The sequence below is a fragment of the Nuphar pumila genome, chromosome 16, assembly GCF_984573655.1.
Source record: "Nuphar pumila chromosome 16, dmNupPumi1.hap1.1, whole genome shotgun sequence".
Taxonomy (NCBI): domain Eukaryota; kingdom Viridiplantae; phylum Streptophyta; class Magnoliopsida; order Nymphaeales; family Nymphaeaceae; genus Nuphar; species Nuphar pumila.
The window spans coordinates 74325499-74346669 of record NC_143264.1 but is presented as its reverse complement, the minus strand read 5'-3'; the positions used below and the strand labels follow the sequence as shown (position 1 = coordinate 74346669).

General features: G+C 39.7%; 1 protein-coding gene across 3 annotated transcripts; it reads left to right on the top strand.

The window, feature by feature from the left end:
- Window positions 1-2473: 2473 nt before the first annotated feature.
- LOC149813602 (bZIP transcription factor 1-B-like) lies at window positions 2474-15369 on the top strand. Of its 3 annotated transcripts, XM_089991965.1 has the most exons (13): window positions 2474-2841; window positions 7396-7510; window positions 9780-9833; window positions 9962-10063; window positions 10454-10543; window positions 10644-10703; window positions 11139-11299; window positions 11430-11484; window positions 13442-13484; window positions 13565-13863; window positions 14384-14461; window positions 14557-14682; window positions 14836-15369. In XM_089991965.1, the coding sequence occupies exons 2-13, from the start codon at window positions 7454-7456 to the stop codon at window positions 14956-14958; spliced, it is 1248 nt and encodes a 415-aa protein (XP_089848091.1). In that variant the 5' UTR covers window positions 2474-2841; window positions 7396-7453; the 3' UTR covers window positions 14959-15369. The 3 variants fall into 3 exon arrangements, with proteins under 3 accessions (XP_089848091.1, XP_089848093.1, XP_089848092.1); XM_089991967.1 differs by lacking the exon at window positions 14557-14682; XM_089991966.1 differs by lacking the exon at window positions 2474-2841 and having other exon boundaries at window positions 7322-7510.
- Window positions 15370-21171: the final 5802 nt, after the last annotated feature.

The window sequence follows — 21171 nt, the reverse complement described above, 5'->3', positions numbered from 1 at the left end:
ATCATTTGGCCAACTAACTAATATGGGCATAATAATAAAAAATATTGTGTGTCAATCAACACATGTTAAAACTATTAAAATAATATTAAAAAAATAGTTTTTAGTATTTTTTACATTTATTAAAAAAAATAGCCGATTCAGGGTGATGCATATTGTTTTTCTGCCGAAACAGGATACTGATAACATTGGTTTTCATTGCATTCAGCAGCGTTTCTGACCAAGTTCTTTATAGCGTAAGATCTGAGTGTAGGTGGTAGCTACCTACCAAATTTCTGGCCTACTGTCAGCCAAACGGGGTTTTTAAGGGTTTTTTCATGTTTTCCATACTTTCCTTAAATCTGACTATAGATGGATTCTACGTGCTTGATTTTTATAGGAATCGAGTCTTGGATCATATCATTCTGATACACAGGTATGTTTTTACAACGTTTAAAAACCATGGATTCAAAATTTTCATAAATATTCAAAGCCTAAAAATTCATGTTTTTATCAAAGAAACATGATCCAAGTATAGTTTCCTCGCAAATCGATCATCCCAAACACACCTGCATGGTCAGAATTGCAAAAACCAACCTAAAACACTGGTTGACTCCCAGTAAGCTGGCGGTAGGTTAGAAAAGTGGCATTCAGCAAGTCGTCAGGCGTTCAGGTGTCCATGTATCTTTGTGACAATGCTCCATTTACATATACATATATGAAATCTTTATTGTGTTTAATATCCAAATATAGACTCTAATTTTTTACACATACAACATGGTACTATTATCTCATTAATTGGAGATTTGGGCCGTCAATGCCTAAAACTCTTCACACAGGTTTTATGTGAGCTTTGATTTTAACTTGGCTGAGCCAATGTTGTCAGTATCGGTACCAGCTCTGAATCGTTTGGCCACATATTATACTCAAGTGAACCATTCTGTACAACAACAACAACTACGCCTTCATCCCAAAACAATTGGGGTCGGCAATATGAACCAACAAAGAAAATCATTATGGGTCTTCCACATGAATCCTTCTCCTCCATTCATTTCTATCCAATGCCAAGTGAACCATTCTGTATCCACCAAAAAAATAATAAAAAATATTATGTGTTAATCATAACTTGACACATGTTAAAATCATTAAAATAATATTAAAAAATTTATTTTTTTAGTATTTTTACATTTATTAAAAAATAGTCGTTTCAAGGGTAGGATGGCAGTGGACCAGGGTGAGGGCGGGGGACATCTCCACCCTCACCCCATCTCAAAATCCTGCCTTCCATCCCTGCCTCATCCCCACACAGGTTTTGATTTCCATTCTTGCCTTCATCCTCGTTTCATGTTCTCCATCTTCGGTCCAAACGGAGCAAGGTGGGCCCCGTTTCCCCTCAGTCCATTGTCATCCCTAAAGAAGGATTGGAGACGGGCAAGGCAGAGATCGGGACAAAGACGGAGCGAGGTGGGAGAAAGTGTAAGTCCATCCCTGCCTTCATCCCCGCATGAGTTTTGATTTTAACCTCCATCCTTAGTCTAAATGAAGCGCTCGTCGGTCTACTGCCATCTCTATTCAGGGGTGAAGCATATTGATTTTCTGCAGCCGATAGCGATAACATTGCTGTGAGCAACTCGAGTTCAAGGCCAATAAAGGGTTATAATCGCACTAAAAAGAGGTCGTTTGCTATAATCCCTCTATTTTTATTCTCCAAAAAAAAAAGAGGGTTATAGTCATGGCTCACATACATAGAATCATGACAAGTATTTAATAGCTAATATGAACTATGATCTTCAATTATACCACATTATACACCTTGGAAAAATGTTTCTGCATGCTCACACTTTCTCACCTCAGAAAAGTTGCGAAAGTTTTTGTATAATATGGAACCCTCATGTGCTACCTACAAAAACAAGTTTTCTGATTTCATAGAAATGACTTTAAAAAAAAAAAACAAGCTAAAGATGAGATTAACGGTGCATTTGACTGCTTAGATATGAAACTCAGATTTAAGATATGAGGATTAGAAATATAAATATTTTTTGGTCCGAATATCTTAGTCGGGCTAACAGGCTTTTCCAAAGAATTACTGCTGCTTTCCCACATGAATTTCAACGAAAATATGACATTGAATTCTTATTTATGGAAGAATCTAAGATTCAATATCTGATGATAAAGGAAATTTAGCATATGAATATTACATCAAATTGAAACCTAACATAGTGTGGATTTCTCGTGTCACCCAAACAGCTAAAACAATGGAATCATTACTCACCTACCAAGTCCCTCTCACAGGCACAGCATCCTACCAATGAATGGGCCCACGCGTTCTGCCTGCCCCCATGTGGGCCACCCAGATCCCGGGGGGGGGGGGGGGGAGATTCACACGTGTGAGCAGCAAGTAGGTCAAAGTGTGTATACCATGGTCAACCTAAATGGGTCGATCAAACCACCCCCATGGGTTAGCCTGACCACCACCCCATTCCCCCTTCCTTCCACGCCAGATCTATACACACCCATGCGTACCCCATCCCTGCGGTTCTTGCAAGGGTGGGGCAAGGTATAGAAGGAGAAGAAGAAGAATGAGGAGGAGGATTTGGTTTGTTTATGGTTGGGAGGAGGGAAGAGGAAGAAGGGTGGGTTCTTTCGGTCTCTGTGCGTGTGGAGGGGACAGAAATAGAATTGCCCACTAGAGATAGAGGGCGGAAATCTTTATGGGCAGGTGTTTTCTCTTCGAAGGAAGGAAAATAAACGCGACCACTCTGCTCTGTTACCGATTTCGTGGCTCCCCGTGGAGGAATTTGATCGGGATTTGTTGTTCTTACTGTAATTATTTGTTGGGTGTTCGTCGTTCCTTTGTCATCCAATGTGAGGACACTCTTTCCCCTTTCTCCTTGTTGGCTTTTTGCTTCTTGGTTTCTGTACAAATTTTTTTGTTTTGTGATAGTTGGTTGCATGGGTTGAGATTATATCCAGATGGGTTTTGATGGGGCTCTCTTTAGAGGGTTGATTTGTTGGTTTTTCTTTTTGGTTTCCTTTTCTTTTTTTGATTTCATGTGGGTAAACTTGTTTTTCATGCTATATGGTCGTTTGTTTGTCCCTTTTTGGTTGCTTTGCGTCTTCTAGTTTACTCACAGAGTTCGGATCTGGGTTATTTTGGTTTTCATAACTTCGCATGTCGTATCCAAATATCATACTGTTGCTAATTGAATGTGACCATCACCTGAGCGAAAAACAGAATTACTTCAGTAATGATGCCCTTTTTCTTTTCTGCTTGTTGTTTCACGATAGTCTCTCCTTCCTTTTTCAGGGATTTTGTAATTCCTTATAAGGATATCAGCTCAATCTTAGAGGCTGCTATTGTATTTAGCATTTCTTTTCTTGGTTTAAAGTTGGTGTAAGTGTCTAATGTTGGTCGAATCTCATTTGAGATGTCAAGAAAATAAAAAAGGGGTAAAAAAGGAGAGCCTCCTGGTGGTATGTCACTTAGATGCCTGAGCTTGGGCGGTCCTTCTGCTTGACCTGTTGCATGGAGCAGTAACAAACTTGCAGCTAAAGAGAACATTTTGTCTGCAAAGATACCATCTAACTTCTGTTACTTTGATGTGCATGACATGGTATTGTTAGAACCTTGGTGTACAATTGGGATCTGATGCTCTATTGCTGAAAAGCACGACTGGTCATCTTGCAAGGATTTTCAGTTTTTTTTATCTCTCTAGCTAGTGTATCCAATATATGTAGTTAAATTAAACTGATGCAGTATATTACTTTTGTTATCATATTCACCTAGTTTGTGGTTCAGAGTTTGGTTTGATGGTTGGTTGCTGAGAGCAAGGTTGTTAAATGCGATGAGGCGAAGCGAGGCGTTGAGCCTGCGCTTCGCCTCTGAGGCGTACGCCTCAGGTACTGAGGCGTACGCCTCTCACAACTGGAATGGAAGTGAAGCGGTGGGAGGGGAGGCAGTAAGAGAAGGACCACCCGCCCAGCTGGTACGGAAGCGAGGGATATGCCGGTCGTCCGGTGGTCGGAGAAGACTGAGCAGCAGCTGCAGCACAGCAACTCCGGTGGTCGGAGGTTGATGAGGGGCGCATCACAGCAACGCCTCAGTACCTTGAGCGTGCGCCTCGCCTCTGAGGCGTACGCTTCAGGTACTGAGGCGTACGCCTCTCACAACACTGGCTGAGAGTACCATTAGCCGCTTTTTCCATGTTTTCTTTCATTCAATGGCTTGATTTGAGGTTATTGCATATAGACTTCTGTGCTTGTGCATATGCATGCGCATGCATAGCCGTAGTCTTCAGTCCCACTTCTCTTGAAATGGAGTTTCAAATGCATCTCAAGTTCTAGGGGCACCAACTTGTTGGTACCTCAAGAAATTGTTAGAAATTTTCAGCCAACCTATGGCAGTGTTGTGATTATAATTGGACATTCATAAAACATGTTACTGCTCCAAACTCTGTGTTTGATTTTTCATATTAAGGATATTGTAGGAAAAATTCAGAAAAGTGGAGAAAGAAAAAGGTTAATAAGTCTCATGTGTTTTGTCGATGCTTCTTGAGAATTTCGGCAAGGGGATGTTATAGTCCATGTTTTTACTATTAATTGTTGCAGAGGTCCCTCAAGTCCTTTCTGTCATCATCAAGTCCTCTATCGATTGCATTATTATCACAAGTATTTCCCTTCCTTTTGGAAATTTTCTTATTGCTTATATTCTTTTAAGCAGTGGTTCATGTTTGGTGAGTCCATGCATGGCTTACTAGATTTCCTGAAGATGCTTGAGGAGTTGCACGACTACAAATCAACTGACTCACAGTAAAAGAGTGGATTGGTTGTTGCAGCATTTATGCTGATTTTGCTTCTTTATTTTGTTGAACTTCACTTCTTGTTTGACTTGATTGCTGATCGACAAGTTCCCCCTGTAAATATTTCCTCAAATGTGTGGGATTCTTCTCTGTATATGATAAAAGGCAAGAATAACAGGAAAGACAGCATGTATTGCATGTTACTATAAACACTAGAGCCCTAGTAATCACCCTTACAGATAATTTGTAAAATCGGATACCCTTGGCTGTATAAGAACACTGCAGATATCCAATCAATATACAAATTTTGTGTTACTAGTTCTTTGTTTGATATATTTCTGTAATAGTTCATTCTCCTGTCTGGCTTATTCAGTCAACATGGGCCTGTTATTTGGTGTAAAATTCAAATGGATATTATGTTTTAGCTGGTAGGGCTGCACATGAGCCTAACATAGCCTGAGCCTCGCACGTTCAAGCTCGGCTAGGTGCTCCATCGGCCAGGCTTGAGCTCAGCTTGAACTCAAGTCAGGCTTGAACCCTTACATTCAAGCTTATTGTGCTTGGCTTGGCTTGGCTAAGTTCAAGTTAATCTTGTATCAATACATATGTATTATCTTCTATTTGAAATCAAATAAGTGGAAAGTGGAAGATAGCAGGTTTGAACCAGTGTCCACTTTTATCAAAGTAGAAAGGCAACCACCACACTATACATGTGCTTTGTGTTAATAAGGGAAGTGAAATATGTTTATATGCCACATCCAGCTTTAGTTTGAACTCAAGCTCATTCACGTAATCAAGCTTATACTTGAGCTTGAGATTGGCTTGTTTAATAAATAAATGAGCTCAAGCATAGCTTTAATCAAGCCAAGCCTCAGCCACTTGGCTTGTTGTGCACCCCTAATTTGAGGTATTTGATAGCCTTAGCACTTGGTTTTATATAAAAATAATGTAAATTAAAAGTATTGTCTGACTTGAACTATATGCTCATTTGCAAGGTCTGTCGAGGGAAATCCTGTTATGGCATGTCATTCTTTTAATCCAGGTTTGATAGTGGAGCAATTCTAAATGTCCCAACGCCATGAAAATCTATTGAAGAATCTAGGTTTCTAGCCCATATCCCTTTCAGCCAGTGTACATCATGCTTTTCTCAAATGTCATGATCTTTGAAACATAGGATGCAAAAATAAGTCGATACTTGTTAGGTATTATTAGAATAACAAAGCTAGATAAAGATTAAAGTATTTAGGTTTAATATATGTTACTGATAATTGTAGTGGGTTTAGTCCAACATTGTTTTATTATTTAGAGTTGTAACACCCTTCTACTTTTCTATACAAAGGGTTTGAGTCATGTAGTCAACAAAGCAAACGGTAGGTTAACTAATGAGCTTCCTGCCCTTGGAATGGGCTAAAATCAGGTTTTCACGAGCACTGGTGGGTCTTGGAGCATCCATCAAGGCTGTGAGCACGTCCCTTGGGGTGATCACCACCACCTACAGCTCACATCTTGGCACAATGGAACATGTCAGTAATCCATAGCCCAACAGAACACAGTAGCGAAGGGGAACCCATAAAGGTAACGGGGAGGATGGCAGTACTGACAAGGACCGTTTGGTGCAAACTCCACATGTGCGAAGGATGGTGGGCTTGCACCATGGGCGCATGGAGCGAGCCTGGACTTGAGGAAAATCAGTTACTTCCAATGTCATGTCAATCCCTTAAACAAGAGATCCCTTATCTAAAGGAAAGGAATCATGTTTGTTCTCCTGTTTGAAGAAAAATCTTAGAAAACCTTGTGCTCTACTTTCAACCATTGTACCATATTCTGTTTCCACTTGATTCTCTAATTCTCCACCTTTATCTTTTCCATTAATTTTTTTTTTCTAAATTTTCGCTGTCACACTTTGATGGTTTGGTAGGTCCTGCTTGTTGTTGTAATATGTGCATCTCTAGTAATTCCTGTTCCACATTTAATGAAATTCTTGGTAGGTTGGATCTATCTCAGACATGTATTGTGTGGATGTGGATGACTGCTTAGGATGACTTTGCTGGGGTTTGTCAAATTTTTGTAGCACTTCCTTGATAACTCTAGGGTGCTCAATCATACAAACTACTGGTTTAAATTATGTGCTTAGTTTACACCTTTATACACCTATTATCTCTTGGTGGTTTTGATAGGTTATGATCTGAGCATACTTTTTATTTCCTAATTGCTGTTGACATTTTAGTGCATGTAATTATTCATATAGCTACAATTCATATAGTTTGATTCGGCAGTTGTGGGATTTTTCATTGATTTATTCTTCATTCTAATAACTGTTCCAGCATGTTTGCCACTTCCGCACACTCCTGGAGTACTGCCATGGCTTAATTTTATTTGCCTCCGTGTGGACTATGGATCCTTGTGCCTGGAACTTTAGAAAATCTTTGGATGCCTTTCTCATTCAATGCTTCAACATTCTATCTTAGTTGGTCATACTTGTTTTTTTCCGTCATGGACATATATCATAGAGTATCTTTTGGGTTCAAGTTTTATATGTAATTATTTTCTCCCGACTGTTTGTAGTTGTGAGCATACCTGATGAAGCCATGCTTCTCATCAGGTTTTTCTTTGAGTGCAGCATATACTTTTTGTTAAGAAAGATGGATTGGTCTCTTATTTAGAGCTGCACGTGGACCATGGGCAATGGTGAGATGGATAGTGCAGGAAAGACTGCAAAGACCTCTGGGACACAGGTATTTGTTCACATCATTGCTAGCTTTTTTTATTGGTTATTGATGCAACTTTTCTTAAAAGGTTTTTCAAAAGATATTTTCAATGAAAAATTGTCAGTGTAAACCGTGCATCAAATTATAAATATCTGGCTCACACTAGTGGTGAAGTCCGGGTCGAACACAAGGAAACAAGTCAAAACCTTGTACTTCAAACAAGACACATTCTTTATTGCTTTGAAAATAAACAATGGTGCAACCAAACCTATTACAAATATTCAAGCGAAAATAAAAATTATTACAACCCAAAATAAATAATTGCCCTAATAAAAAAAAATAACAAGTCTTCGTCTGCTCTTGAACTCGCTCCTGTTGTCCTCGTGTGTATGGGCATGCCTCGATATGCCTATCGCAGCCCTGGTTCCACCTAAACTCAATCAGCTCACGGCATCACCTGCAAAACACGAAACAACCAAAAAAACAAAGACAAACTAGACTATTTAATCTAGCTGCGGTTAGTCCCAATAAAACAAATAACTGAAATGAATCTAATTATAACAGATTGCTGCAACTAAATCTAAGAAAAGAAACGACTTTGACTAGGAAAAGACTAGGTCACAGTTTTGCCAAAAACTGATTTCATAGAACACGGTTTTGCCAAAAAAACTGATTTCATAGAACATGTGAAACTCGGTTTTATAAAATCTGCTCAGAACCAGATTTTTATCATCAAACTCGTGTGAATCTTTTGCAAAACTGTTACCCTAACATGCTGACCGCTAACTAACACGCTAACCTAATATAAAAATTAGTAAAACTAATAGCCGGCCATTAGAACTAACCAAAAAAATAACGCAAACCAGGTCTGGCGGACCATTTGCGACTGATCAGACCTGATCAACAGATTGGGTTGGGCCGACTGGCTTCCCTAGCTGCAGGTTTTTGGTTTTCAAAAAATGAATTTTAACAAAAATAAAAATTGATTTTTAATTCTCAAATAATTACAAACATCCCTAATTTATATGCAACAAAGAAGAAAAGTAAAAATCCCTAATCTATATGCACCTAAGCTAAAAAAGAGGTAGGAAAGAGCGTACCTTTCAGCATCTCCGAGGAGCTTGGGGGAGAGAGAGCGGTCTATACCTGTTCATGCACGTGGCTGCCTTCCTTCCGAGTTGAAATCCACAAGGTTTACTATTCCCTCGATTGCACATCACCTTCTTTGCCGAGCAACGGATATGGGAGAAGTGTGCGAAAGAAAAGAGGATACCGGCTAGGGAGAAAGAAGGGTTCGACTCATGGTTGCCAGTTGAGGAAGCGGGAGCGGGAAGCGGGAAGCAAGGCACTTTCAAAAATTTAGGAAGCGGGAAAGCGTGGAACGACTTAGAAGCGAATCACGAACCGTCTCGAAAGTGACCTAAGAAGCGAGGGGGGAGCGAAAAAAGAAGAAAAAAAAATAAAAAATGAAAAAAGAGGGAAGCGTACTTCCCATAAAAGGGAAACACACTTCCCATTTATGGGAAGTGCGCTTTCCAAATAAAGGGATGCTTCCCCCCGCGTTTCGGAAGTGCGACGTTTTGCGCTTTCGAAATGCTTATCGGGGAAGCGCGCTTCCCCTACTGTATAGGTGATTCCGGTAACTCTGGTTCGGCTAGCATCATGGCAGCATCTAGGCTGGAGAGGAGGCTCCGATGGTGCAGAAATCGAGGTATGGCATGGCGGAACCTTGGGTAAGAAAGGGGAAAGAGGAAGGAGGGAGCGGTAATTTCAAGGAGACAAAGACGCCTTTCCCACTTCCCATCATAGCTTAAATAAGCTATTCTAGGGTTAGATAGGTAGTTTTGTAAAATTATTAAAGAAAGGCTTATTTTTTCAAAATTTACAAAACACTTTAACTCAACAACTAATTTTTAAAACAATGTTAAAACCTACACTAATTCTAAAAGGTGGTTGACGCCGCACTAGGGGTATTTAGGTATTTTAGGCCCTCTAAAGAATGGATCAACTCTTAAATTTTGGATTTGGACTGGTACTTACCTCGGGATTTGATCTGAATACCTCCGAACTGCTCCAAATTGTTCGTTTTAGCTCTGTTTCTCGCGAAATTTGAACCACAGCTTTCCTACTAGAAAACACACGTAAAACAACTAAACACGGGCATTTAAACATTAAGTATGCACAAGATCATGCATAAGAATGTATAAAAATATGCGTAAAATGTGCATGATGAGTTATAAATAGTTTGGAAATTAAATATCAAATGATCATATTTCCTTTTTTGTTTTTTTCACAGGACCAACCCCCTACTAGCAGTGCCGCAGTATATCCTGACTGGACTGCATTTCAGGTGCTAGTGACATTCTTTTTATTCTGCATGGTTATGCTAAAATTGACCATGTGCATGTGTCTACCAGCTCACATGCAATATGTGATAATTAAATCAAACGATCCTGATGGGTATGGTTTCATTGATAGGCTTATATTGGCTCTGGTACTCCCCCTATTCCTCCAACTGGTTTCTTCCATTCATCTGTGGCATCAAGTCCTCAAGCACATCCATATATGTGGGGTGCTCAGGTAATGCCTTAGTTCTTACCTTTTCTTTATGAAAGCTTTGCTAGGTCTGGCAAGGTCACATTGGATGATGTTTTAAAATGGTGTCCAAATTGGTGTCTAATATGCATCTACTTTTTCTCAGATCATCTGATGCAAACAAAAATATAAATAAATAAATAAATAAATCTGGGAACTTTGAATTGACTAGCCTGAATACAATAATCTTGTTTTGCGTGTAGAAGGGGTGCCTCAGAGCATGTCTGCAGCCGTAGAGTAATGCAGCTAAAGTTGAAATTATTGACTAATTCCATGAGGTTTTTTTTGGGGTATATAAGTCTATTTGTTCTGGTGTTTACAGTAAATCTTATCTTGCAAATTATGTAACTGTTCCTGTAAAATTGCATCTTGCAGCACCTAATTCCTCCATATGGGACTCCACTGCCTCCATATGTTGCCATGTATCCTCATGGTGGTTTGTATGCTCATCCAACAATTGCAGCGGTAGGATTTCTAGACTTGAACATGCTGCTTTTCTAAAATTTCTTGCTATGTTTAGACTAATGCTTTGTGCTGCTAATTTATTTCATTCATTATGCATCAGGGATCACATCCATTTAGTCCTTATGCCATGCCTTCTCCAAGTGGCAATGCTGAAGTTTCTGTGAGTCTCTCTCTCTCTCTCTGTGTGTGTGTGTGTGTGTGTGTGTGTGTGTGTGTGTGCACGCCCGCGAGTGCGCATTCTGCATTCTGTGGAGGACTTATTTAAGTCAAGGCATATGCATGCAACTTGCATGAGAATATAATCATGTTTATTTGAAATAGGAAGTTGACTAAGCTAGAAGGAATTTACGATTCTGGTATGATTTACTGGATTGGATAAATGCAGCACATTCTGACTGGGTCTCGTTATTTTTTCCTTGCTTTCTTGAGTATTCTGGTGATGCTTTTTCTTTCTAGACTGGCACATAACATTTTTGGGATAATAGAAACATGTGTTCTTGTTGAATCCCATTATAATATATTCAATGCATGTTATCGATACCATAGATATATGTAAAGTCAGATGACATAGACATGACATTCTCCATTGTGCCAGGGTCCCAGCGGTGCAGAAGTTGAGGGTAGGTCATCAGATGGTAAGGAAAGAAGCTGCCTAAAGCAATCAAAAGGAAGTTTAGGCAGCTTGAATATGCTCACTGGAAAGGGTAATGATGTGGGAAAAGCATCAGGAGCTTCCAATGGAGTTTTCTCTCAAAGGTATATGGGGTTTTCTCTAGTGGACTTTTCCTGTGTTCATAGCTCGCTCATTAGTTGGAACATTGGCTGTACATTTGCTCACACACTAACTAATCCAGCTCATACTTGAAATGAAATATGAAATCTGCAGTGGTGAGAGTGGAAGTGAAGGTTCTAGTGAAGGAAGTGATGCAAATTCCGAGAATGTATGTATACTAATTACTAATTTAGCTTGCTTTCTGTTTAGCATGAAGCATGAAAAATAAAATGTCATATTTCCTTCTAACAGAGGCACACATAGCAGACAAACATGCATCTAGTACTGAATTTTAGCTATTGCTGAGTTGGAAATACCCTTGCTACTTTGAAATCATGATCGTCATAAAGCCTTATTTGTTGCCTTTCTTATGACCTGTGTCACACGGACACTCCATTTTGCCCTCCATACCTGCGTGTTGACATGCGTCGACACCTGGACACTCTATTTTGCCCTCCAAACATACAAGTTTGTATCTAAGTCACAGGGATTCGGCCAACCGGGTGCCGCATCCGCGTCGATGCGACGTGGGTGCGGCACCCGGTGCAGTCAACTGGACCTTGGGTGCGGTCAATGCACCCAGGGTCATTTGTGTCCAATTTTTGGACAAAAAAAATGCCCGATGAAAAGGGCTGAGGGGAGGAGGATTAGGGCAAATTTTTTTTGCCCTAATCCTCCCGAGTTTTCCCCCTGAAGCCGACAACGACCCCGATGCCGACACTCTCCGACGACTCCTTCCGACCTCTCCTCAGGTACTCTCTCTCTCTCTCTCTCTCTCTCTCTTCTCTCTCGCTTGCTCTCTCTCTCACTTTCACTCGCTCTCTGTCACTCTCACTGCCTCTCCGTCTCTCACTCTCACTGTCTCTTCTCTCTGTCTCTCTCACTCGACCTCTGTCTCTCACTCTCACTCGCTCTCCATCTCTTCTCTCTGTCTCTCTCACTCGATCTCCGTCTCTCACTATCAGTGTCTATTTTGTTTTCCTTTTTTCTTGTTCTTGAGATGGATTGTAGTTGGGAGTTCATTCAAAAAATCAATTTTTATTGATTTTTTTCATATGGATTGAGTTTTTCGGATCGTTGATGGGTTTGACTCTTCTTACATCATAGTAATGCTGGTTGCCATGATCTTATTGGTGTCGATTCTTTTTTTGGATCTGAAGATGATCCATTGTTGAGGGTTTACTTTGCAATTTGTTTTTTATTTCATTAGTGTTACTGTTGTTCACTGTTAAAACTTCAAAATTATATATATATATATATATATATATATATATATATATATATATATATATATATATATATATATATATATATATATATATATATATATATATATATATTTGCCCTCCCGCACCCCCACACCCAAGGTTTTTTAAAGTGCCGCATCTCTGCACCCGCACCCATGTGACATAGTTTTGTATCAATTTATAATTTATAATTATATTTTCAGTTTATAACTTTATATTTTCATTATATAATATATATTTTAGATATAGCATATATATTTAGATTATATTCAGTTTATTTTGAATTTATTTTGTATTTATGTGATATATATATAGCTGTGTCCACGTACCCACATTTTTTGGAATTGCTGTGTCGTACCCTCCATACCCATACCCAGATCCATACCCAGGTGACAAAGCTTATGACCCCTTACATAAATTATAATAAGATTTCTTTTTTGCTTGCCCCAAGAAGCGATACATATACTGAGCTTTATCTTATCTATGCTGGTCAGCTTTACGAGTTTTGTTTCTCCAGTTTCCTACTTATAGGTAAAACTTTATTAATTAATGTTTCGTCTCTCTACTTAATTGCATCCTTATCTGGCTATTGGGCTACCCTTTGTATTAGTTCTTTCTGTTTCATGTCACCCTTTTCTGCTAGTTTTGTTTCAGTATCTGCATGACACTGCAACCTATCTTTAAAAACACTATTATTATTGTTTTTTTATCTTTATTGGTTCTACTGCCGGTAATTTGTGGAGACTTCACTTTTGCTGGTTCTGGTTCCAATTTCGGCAGGCACATTGTGTGTACTTTCATAAATGGCACATGCAGGGTGCACTGTCCATTTAGTTATAGAAGATTTCCATAGATTTAACGAATTGACTTTGTTTACAGGGTTCACAGAAAGAGGCTTACTGTCAGCAAGGTCCCACGGAAGGTGGTTATATATTTGTAGTTTGTCATAGTTGATCAGTTTTTCCTAGTTGTTGACAACACATAATTAATCTCAATTTGCAGCCGGAGCATCTCAGAATGGTATTGCACCCACTATGCAGAATGGAATAACCCAAACTCCAGCACATAATCTTGTAAATCAGACTATGCCAGTCATGACAATAGCAACAGGTGGTGTGCCTGGGGTTCCTCCTGGTCCTACAACAAATTTAAATATAGGAATGGATTATTGGGGTGGAGCAGCTTCTTCACCGATATCAACGCTGCAAGGGAAACTGCCAACTGCTCCAGTTGCTGGTCAAGTGGTTCCCTCTGGTATTGCTGGATCTCGTGACAACTTACAGTCAGAACTTTGGCTACAGGTTGGCTTTCTCTTGTTTCATATTTGGTTGCAGTTGATGTGTTGTCTCTAAGACGTGTTGCTGTTTTATATAATCTTCTATATGTCCAGACTTTATCAGGTTGGTATCTAGGAGGTCCTGTTCAAAATTTACTGGGTTTTTGTGGTAAGGGTGAAAACTTTAGCTAATCCTAGAACAAGTCAACTCTTATATCGTTGGAACTTTATCAGATTGGAATCTAGGTGGTCCTGTTACTTAAAATTTACTGGGTTTGTGTAGTAAGGGCAAAAAATTCAGCTAATTCGAGTCCTTAGTTTTGGTATGCATCCTGAGCTGAAGTTGGTTTTGGGATCTTTTATATCACACTTTTATTAATTAAAACCTGGTTAGATTCCTTTTAAATTTTGTCAAGTGGACTTGGCTTCTAGGATCAGAATTGCCGTTTTAGAATTCTTGATATAGTTTGGCTTACTTCGCTGTAGCATGGACAGGTCTTTTTATGATAGTTTTGGAGTTCTAATTTCTTTGTTTCCAAATTCAGGATGAGCGAGAACTCAAGAGGCAGAGAAGGAAACAGTCTAACAGGGAATCAGCACGTCGATCAAGATTACGGAAGCAGGTAGGCAATATCTTCTTGGTTCTAATAAGTACTCTTAGGGTTTAGTTAGGTATGGAACCACACTCAGCTCACAAGTTCTTTTTGGATTTATTTAGGCTGAGTGTGAAGAATTGGCTCAGCGTGTCAAAACTCTTGAGGAGGAAAATACTGCCCTTAGATCAGAACTGAATCTTGTCAGAAATGATCTTGAACAGCTTTATTCTCAAAATGCTTCTCTTAAGGTGCAATGCATGACAACCCAAACCCCCCCCCCCCTTCCCTCCTCCTGCTTCATCTTCATCTTCATCTTCATCTCCTTCTTCTTCTCTCTCTCTCTCTCTCTCTCTCTCTCTCTCTCTCTTACTAGTTGTACATATCCAAAATTTGTTTTTCAGGAGAAACTAGGGAAAGTACCAGATGGACATGAAGATTCAAGATCTGACAGGGTGGACCAACACGCCCGTCCCGATGATCATCAAGGATACATAGACTCTAATTTGAATACAGGAAAAGCATAGTTGTTTAGTATCATCCTCTAAGAAGCATCAAGCATTTTTACCAGGACTGTAACCTAACCATCAGCGGTAACTTCCAGTCGAATCATATAACATGAAGAAAAGGCCAGGGCCCTGATCATCAACAGCCAAATGATGCTGAATGACAAAGCTAACAACTTTTCCTTTGCCAGTCACCCGTGAAGTTTTAGACTAGAGGCTTTGATCAATCTTTGATCTTGATATTCTTCTGAATGTGGTTAGATCAATCCCAACTTTGAGCTAATTCTCAATAAGATTATTGTTGTTATAAGGAGTTGCAGCATATAGTTGAAGGGCTCTTTTATAAGACCAAGGGTAGTGTAGCCATGTATCATGATCAAGATGATTGTTAACAATGTCTTTGAATCTGTAATTGTTCACCAAAATTTCAGCATGATCATCCCTCTCTCTCTCTCAGACATGCACACTCATGCTCACACACGCACAGAGTTCGGCCATAGATCACAGAGACAGGATTAGGGATGTTTGCATGTGGTTTTCAGGCTCATGTACAACAATTGAACTTGGGAGTTAAGCTTGTTAATTGCATAATGCAAAATTAGCCTGAGGTACCTTGGACAACATTCTGATCAATCTATAGCAGTCTTTTAGCTGCATAGCTACTCCAAAACTCACAATATTGGCATGGCAAGCATTTACAACTGCGTTGTGACTTGTGGATGCTACTAGATCTGCTGTGCATCAATAAACCGCAAAGAGCATTACTGCTGCACATGATATAAGTGCAGCAACTTTTTGTGTTGTCCCAGTGATCAGGGTGGGGGCTGCAGATATGGGTTTCATAGAGTTGATTCAGTGGGAGACGGGGCTCCATCTTGTGCCATGGATGGAGGGGTATGTGGTGGAAGTGGTGATGTTTTTGGACTCTCAGATGGAGTTGGTGGAAGTCTCATGGTAGGGGTGTGGTGGATCTGTTGCTTTCGGCCATGTGTACCAACACTCCATCGATCCCATGGCACCTGATGGAAGATCCTGCAGTGCAGACGTTCAGGGGGACAATTTCAATATTGTTGAGAACAACTCTTCTGTTATGGGTGGATACTTTAACTATGTGATCTGGGTAGTATGTGGGGATCAAAGATCCAGTCGGAAAATGTTTTGAGGTGGCCATACAAAAGAGGTGACGGAATTATGTGGCTCCAAACAAACTCAGAGATGGCATTCTCAGTCACCGGAAACCTAGCCAGAATCCAATCGCTTGGAATCCTGTCTTGCAACATTTTGATGAGCGTCACAACCGTGTAGTAACTCGCCGCCTGCATCTCTGTAATTGCTACAAAGATATCTACTCTTGGTGATGGTCCATCAACCGCAAATGCAGTCAATGAGATACCCAAGAGCAGAAACAGTCTCGAGGATGGAAGCCATGGACGAAAAATTGAGAAGTTTTTACGGTTGCAAAATCCATAATGTTGCTTAATATCGGTGAAAACCACGTAGCGTCAAGGGATGCTTGTCATGTGTTTCAGGTGTGCCACCAACTGAGCTCATTGTGCTAGCATGAACTGATTTTGCATAGAGCAGCCAAGCATGAGCATAAGCATATGTTGTGTTTCTCTATTTTCTCTTTTAATGATCAGGGTGGTGCTATTATTAACTAATCGTGTTAGTGATGGTTGGTTGAATCAGATTAGTGATGCATAGAAAATTGGCCTCTAATATGCTTCTTGACGTGTTAGTTGTTTCATATGGTGTGTTTTGTTCAGTCTTGGATGGATTCAAGTAAGTCAATACTTAGGGTTTGTGCATGATTTGAGCTCCATACATGTAGCTGCTCCTCTTGCCATCTCCAAAACTGTCTCTCTTCTGCCTTGAATGATAAAATTTTTATGTTAATGGGTAGAGGAGCTTCTGTGGCTTGTTCTCTCTTCTGATCCTCTGTTGCACCCTACAAACATGCCTTAAATCCTAAGAGAGAGAGATTGAGAGAGAGAGAGCAACCATTAGTGGCAGAAGTTTCTAGGTAGGAAAAAAAAATCTCTCTCTCTCTTTTTTTTTTTTTAAAGAATGCTTGCTTCCATTGCTTGCTGAACGCTAGGGGGCCTTTGATTGTGCGGGCGGTGCTCTGCCATCTGCGCAATGCGTGGGGCTCACACACCCACACAAACGCGGCACACACAGATGGGTGGAACACAGCATCCTGCACATCACTCTGGGATGATTTTTCGTGTCAGTGGGAGTTCCTCCCTCCCCACAGAACAGGGAGGACAGGACACTCGACACTTTTGGAAAAAAAAACAGCTAAAAAAATTCATGTGGACAGAACATAACATGGTGTCCTTGTCCAAGCCTACGAATCAAACACCCCCTAAAAGTGACACTTGGTCGATAGAGTTTACAAATAAATTAACCAACTTGTCATATTGTCAATCGAAGGTTTATTTATTTATTTGTTTATGTCTTTTATAAAGAAAAACCAACGTTTAGACTGATTGGTCGCGCCTTATAATGGTGAACCCTAAGAGAGTACTGGATACTTGTTGCGGGTTTAATGGTAAGAAGAATAGAACTGGTGTCTAGGGCCTCTAAACATCCCTTTCTTGGGCGCACCTACCAGAAATTCATGGGAGGCATCCCTTGCTTGGGTGCACTCTTTACTTCTTCTTTTTTGATAGGCAAGCTGGGGTTAGGCAGACTCCCACCAGTTACAAAAGTTCATGCCGAATGAGGGGAGCCCTTGTGAGGGCTTATGCTGAGTGTTGTTTCTTTTTCATACAAACTTGAACATTATGCTTAACCACCTGCTTTCTCATACAGCTGCTTTTTGCCTTCTGGCATTTGAAATAACCCACAAAATGCATATAGACGCCCAATTTATGACAAATTTACATATAGCTGCCTTAGTTTTTAATCATTTAAGAAAAAGCTCTGATGATTGTGTGTAGGGGTGGGCAACAGGCCGGGTGGCGAAGCCAACCCGGCCCGTCATGGGCAGGGTTTAGGCCATGATTTTAGGCCCAGGCTCGTTAGGTACCAGGCCGAAACTCGGCTTGTTACATACATGGGCCGGCTCGATGTGCCTGAGTTATTTATATAAATATTTTAAAAATTAATTATTACATAGCAACTTGAATAACTATCACTATTTACCTAATTAGTTGCATGAAAACTTGTTATTTGTTAATTATTATTATTTGCCTAATTAGCTGCACTAATTAAGAATTAAGTTTTCATGTCGTATCATGGAAATAAAGGAAAATAAATAGATCTGGTCCGGGGCCAGGCCAGACCTGGCTCGCTTTTCATTCGCCCAACCCAATGAGCCGGGCCATGGGCTTCTCTTCAAATCCGAGCCCGTTAAGAACTGGACATTCCATTTGGGGGCTGGGCTGGCCCGATGCCCACCCTTACGTGAATTCTTTTTTTATATTGAAATTACTTATTTACCCTTTATTATATTTACAAATATTAAGAGCTACATAAATGGCATTCAACGAAAGAGTCAACTAGAGTTAGGTGATATAAAATGCAACTGAGGCGGTCATCTAAGCACTTTCGTAAAAAAATGGGCTTTTATCTTAAATATTTTTATGAATGAAACAAAGGGAAAATATCCTCTAAGACCCATTTCCAAAATCACCATTTCCTTAGTGTTGGAAAATTTTTAACCTTTCCTTTTATACCTAAATTCTAATGTTATTAATTTTTATGGAGTTCTTTTGTACTTTCTTTAGCTGTTCTTTTACAATATTAATGCTCTTGCCCATAATTGAATTGTCATTGCTTGAAGTTTCATCGTTAATCCTACTAACTCAACTTAAATCTAACATAAATACTATATCGTAACCCAAAAAACTAATCTGATTGAGCAAATCCAAATTCAACAAGAATGCACATTACCATGTTTGGTTCATAGGAGTAGAGTCTCACACAAATGAGAGAATGAATCTCTTTGGCACTGGCTAAGCAACCATAAGAAGATAGTGGTGAGAAATGAACTCTTATTTGCCTTTTTTTTTAATAAATAATGTTGGGGTTTATTCCAAGAATATATTAAAATAATATGAATTGATCACCCAAAGAGGGTAGTTATTACAATTCGGAAGCAAGGCAAGAACATAACCCATATTAAGAAGAGGATACTTGAACATGACATGTTCACAAACAAAGCAACTAGTTAAAGCATAACCTTGAATTGATGAGTGTCTCCCTTCAGCAAACACTCCTAACGGTTCTGCACCAATGCAGATTTTTTTGAGATCATGCATACATTTGATCCATGCTGAAGAAACGGTAGCAAAGGTGAACAATCTTTATTCTCACAAACCAATGAATTTATCTCTAGAGTAAACAACAAAACAAAGGAGATGACAATCTCTGTAGGTGTTCAAAGCAAATCTGATCACAAACTAGTTAGAAATAGACATCCAAAAGCTATAAGCTATTATATATGTTTTAACAAATAAAGATATAGATTTCTTCTCTACAATCGGCCAATCAAACATAGCAAATTGTTCTGAACTTGATGACAAAACTAAATCAGTTATAGCATCTGTCCAGCATGACACTATCATGGTACCACACATTCCTCAGCTTCCAAATATTCTAACAAACAATATGAAAAGTGATATCCCAGCATAGTTTAAGCCACATAGGATTAAAGGAAGACGTTATCAACCACTTTAATCAGAAATAAAAATTAAGAGTATGACTTTTTTTTTTATAAATTTTGCACACATGTTTCTAAATCACTTTAGGACATTAAAAAAGATGCGTTCTGGATTGAAACAAAAAGGACATCTATTAAGCAATGATACTCCAAAACCCTTCAATTTATCCTGCCATGTCTAACCAAGTAAGTGACCCAAAACCACGTGACAGCAACATCCGCTACCACAAGAGACATCCAAATTTATTTTCTAAAAAGTTTTAATTCGAAGGTACTTGGATCGCATAAATTTAGCTCACATAAAATCCTCATAATATACATCAATCGCAAGCTTTGTTAGATAAGCGAGATTTAGCTCCTCAATCTTACAAAGACCAACTCCTCTCCTTCTAGGTTTTCATACTAGACTAAGCCTCCGAATACTGGCCCAACAAACCAAGATCTGCACCTGAAACCATGTGTGAAATTTGGATCCAGTGTCGGACCTAACCCGATTCATTTACACCTTCCCAGGTCTGACCTGAGAGGGTGTTGCGTGTGCACCCTGGAACATGCACTGTAGCTACAGTGCATGTTCCGAGGTCCCTATTGAGAGCGGCGTGGCGCTCAGTGGGGGTGTAGGGGGAGCCGTACACTGTCGTACATCAGCCTGCAGGATATACGACGGTGTACGGGGAGGCTCCCCCTAACACCCCACTGAGCGTCACGCGGCGCTCAGTGGGGACCCTGCGTGTTCCTGGGGAAACATATAACCTGTCCGCGTCTGACCCCATAACAGCCAGTCAGGTTGTTGAGGGGAGGTTTGGACGGCTGAAGATTGATAACGACATAATCTGACGGCTCACATCTTCTTCAAATAAAAATACGGAAGGAATAAAAAGTAGATACAGTACAAGTCGTACCAAGCTAACGTACACGAAGAAGACTCCATGTCCACTCCAAGGAATCTCTGAATATTTTTTATTTTTTATTTAGTTTTCATTTTCTTTTTTTGCTGTTTTCCGATCTTCCATCTTATCCCCATTTCAGAAATTGAGGTAAGTTTCTCATTTTGTCCTATTTTTTAGAGAACTTGGGAATCAATTTTTGTGATTAGTTTGGAAATTCAGACAATTTTGATCTACCGAGCTCGTGGGTGTCGTTCCTAATTGCGTGAATCATTGTTTTGATGCTCGATTTTGGGGCTTCTCGGTGAAGTATTATGTGGGTAATCATTGTTTTGGGGTGTTTCTGATGGGTTTTGCGGGTTTTGAGAAACTCAGGTTTTGCAGGAGGGGGTTGGGTTTATTGGGTATTGGGTTTTAGGAACGGAATGCCACTTGGTTTTAGCCTGATTCCATGGTTTTTGTTGTAGAAATGTATGTGGGTAGGCATTATTTTGTAGAGTTTGTTGCTTGAGTAGCAGATTTTTAGGAAACACTAGGGCTCTTGTATGCTTGTTGCACGGAAGGGCCGATTCTAGGGTTTTAGATATGTTGTGTTTTTGTTTTTCTTGATGCCACGCTAGATTCATTTTTCATTTGATATCACATCTTTCCTGAATTGAAACTTTATTTGGATTGAAG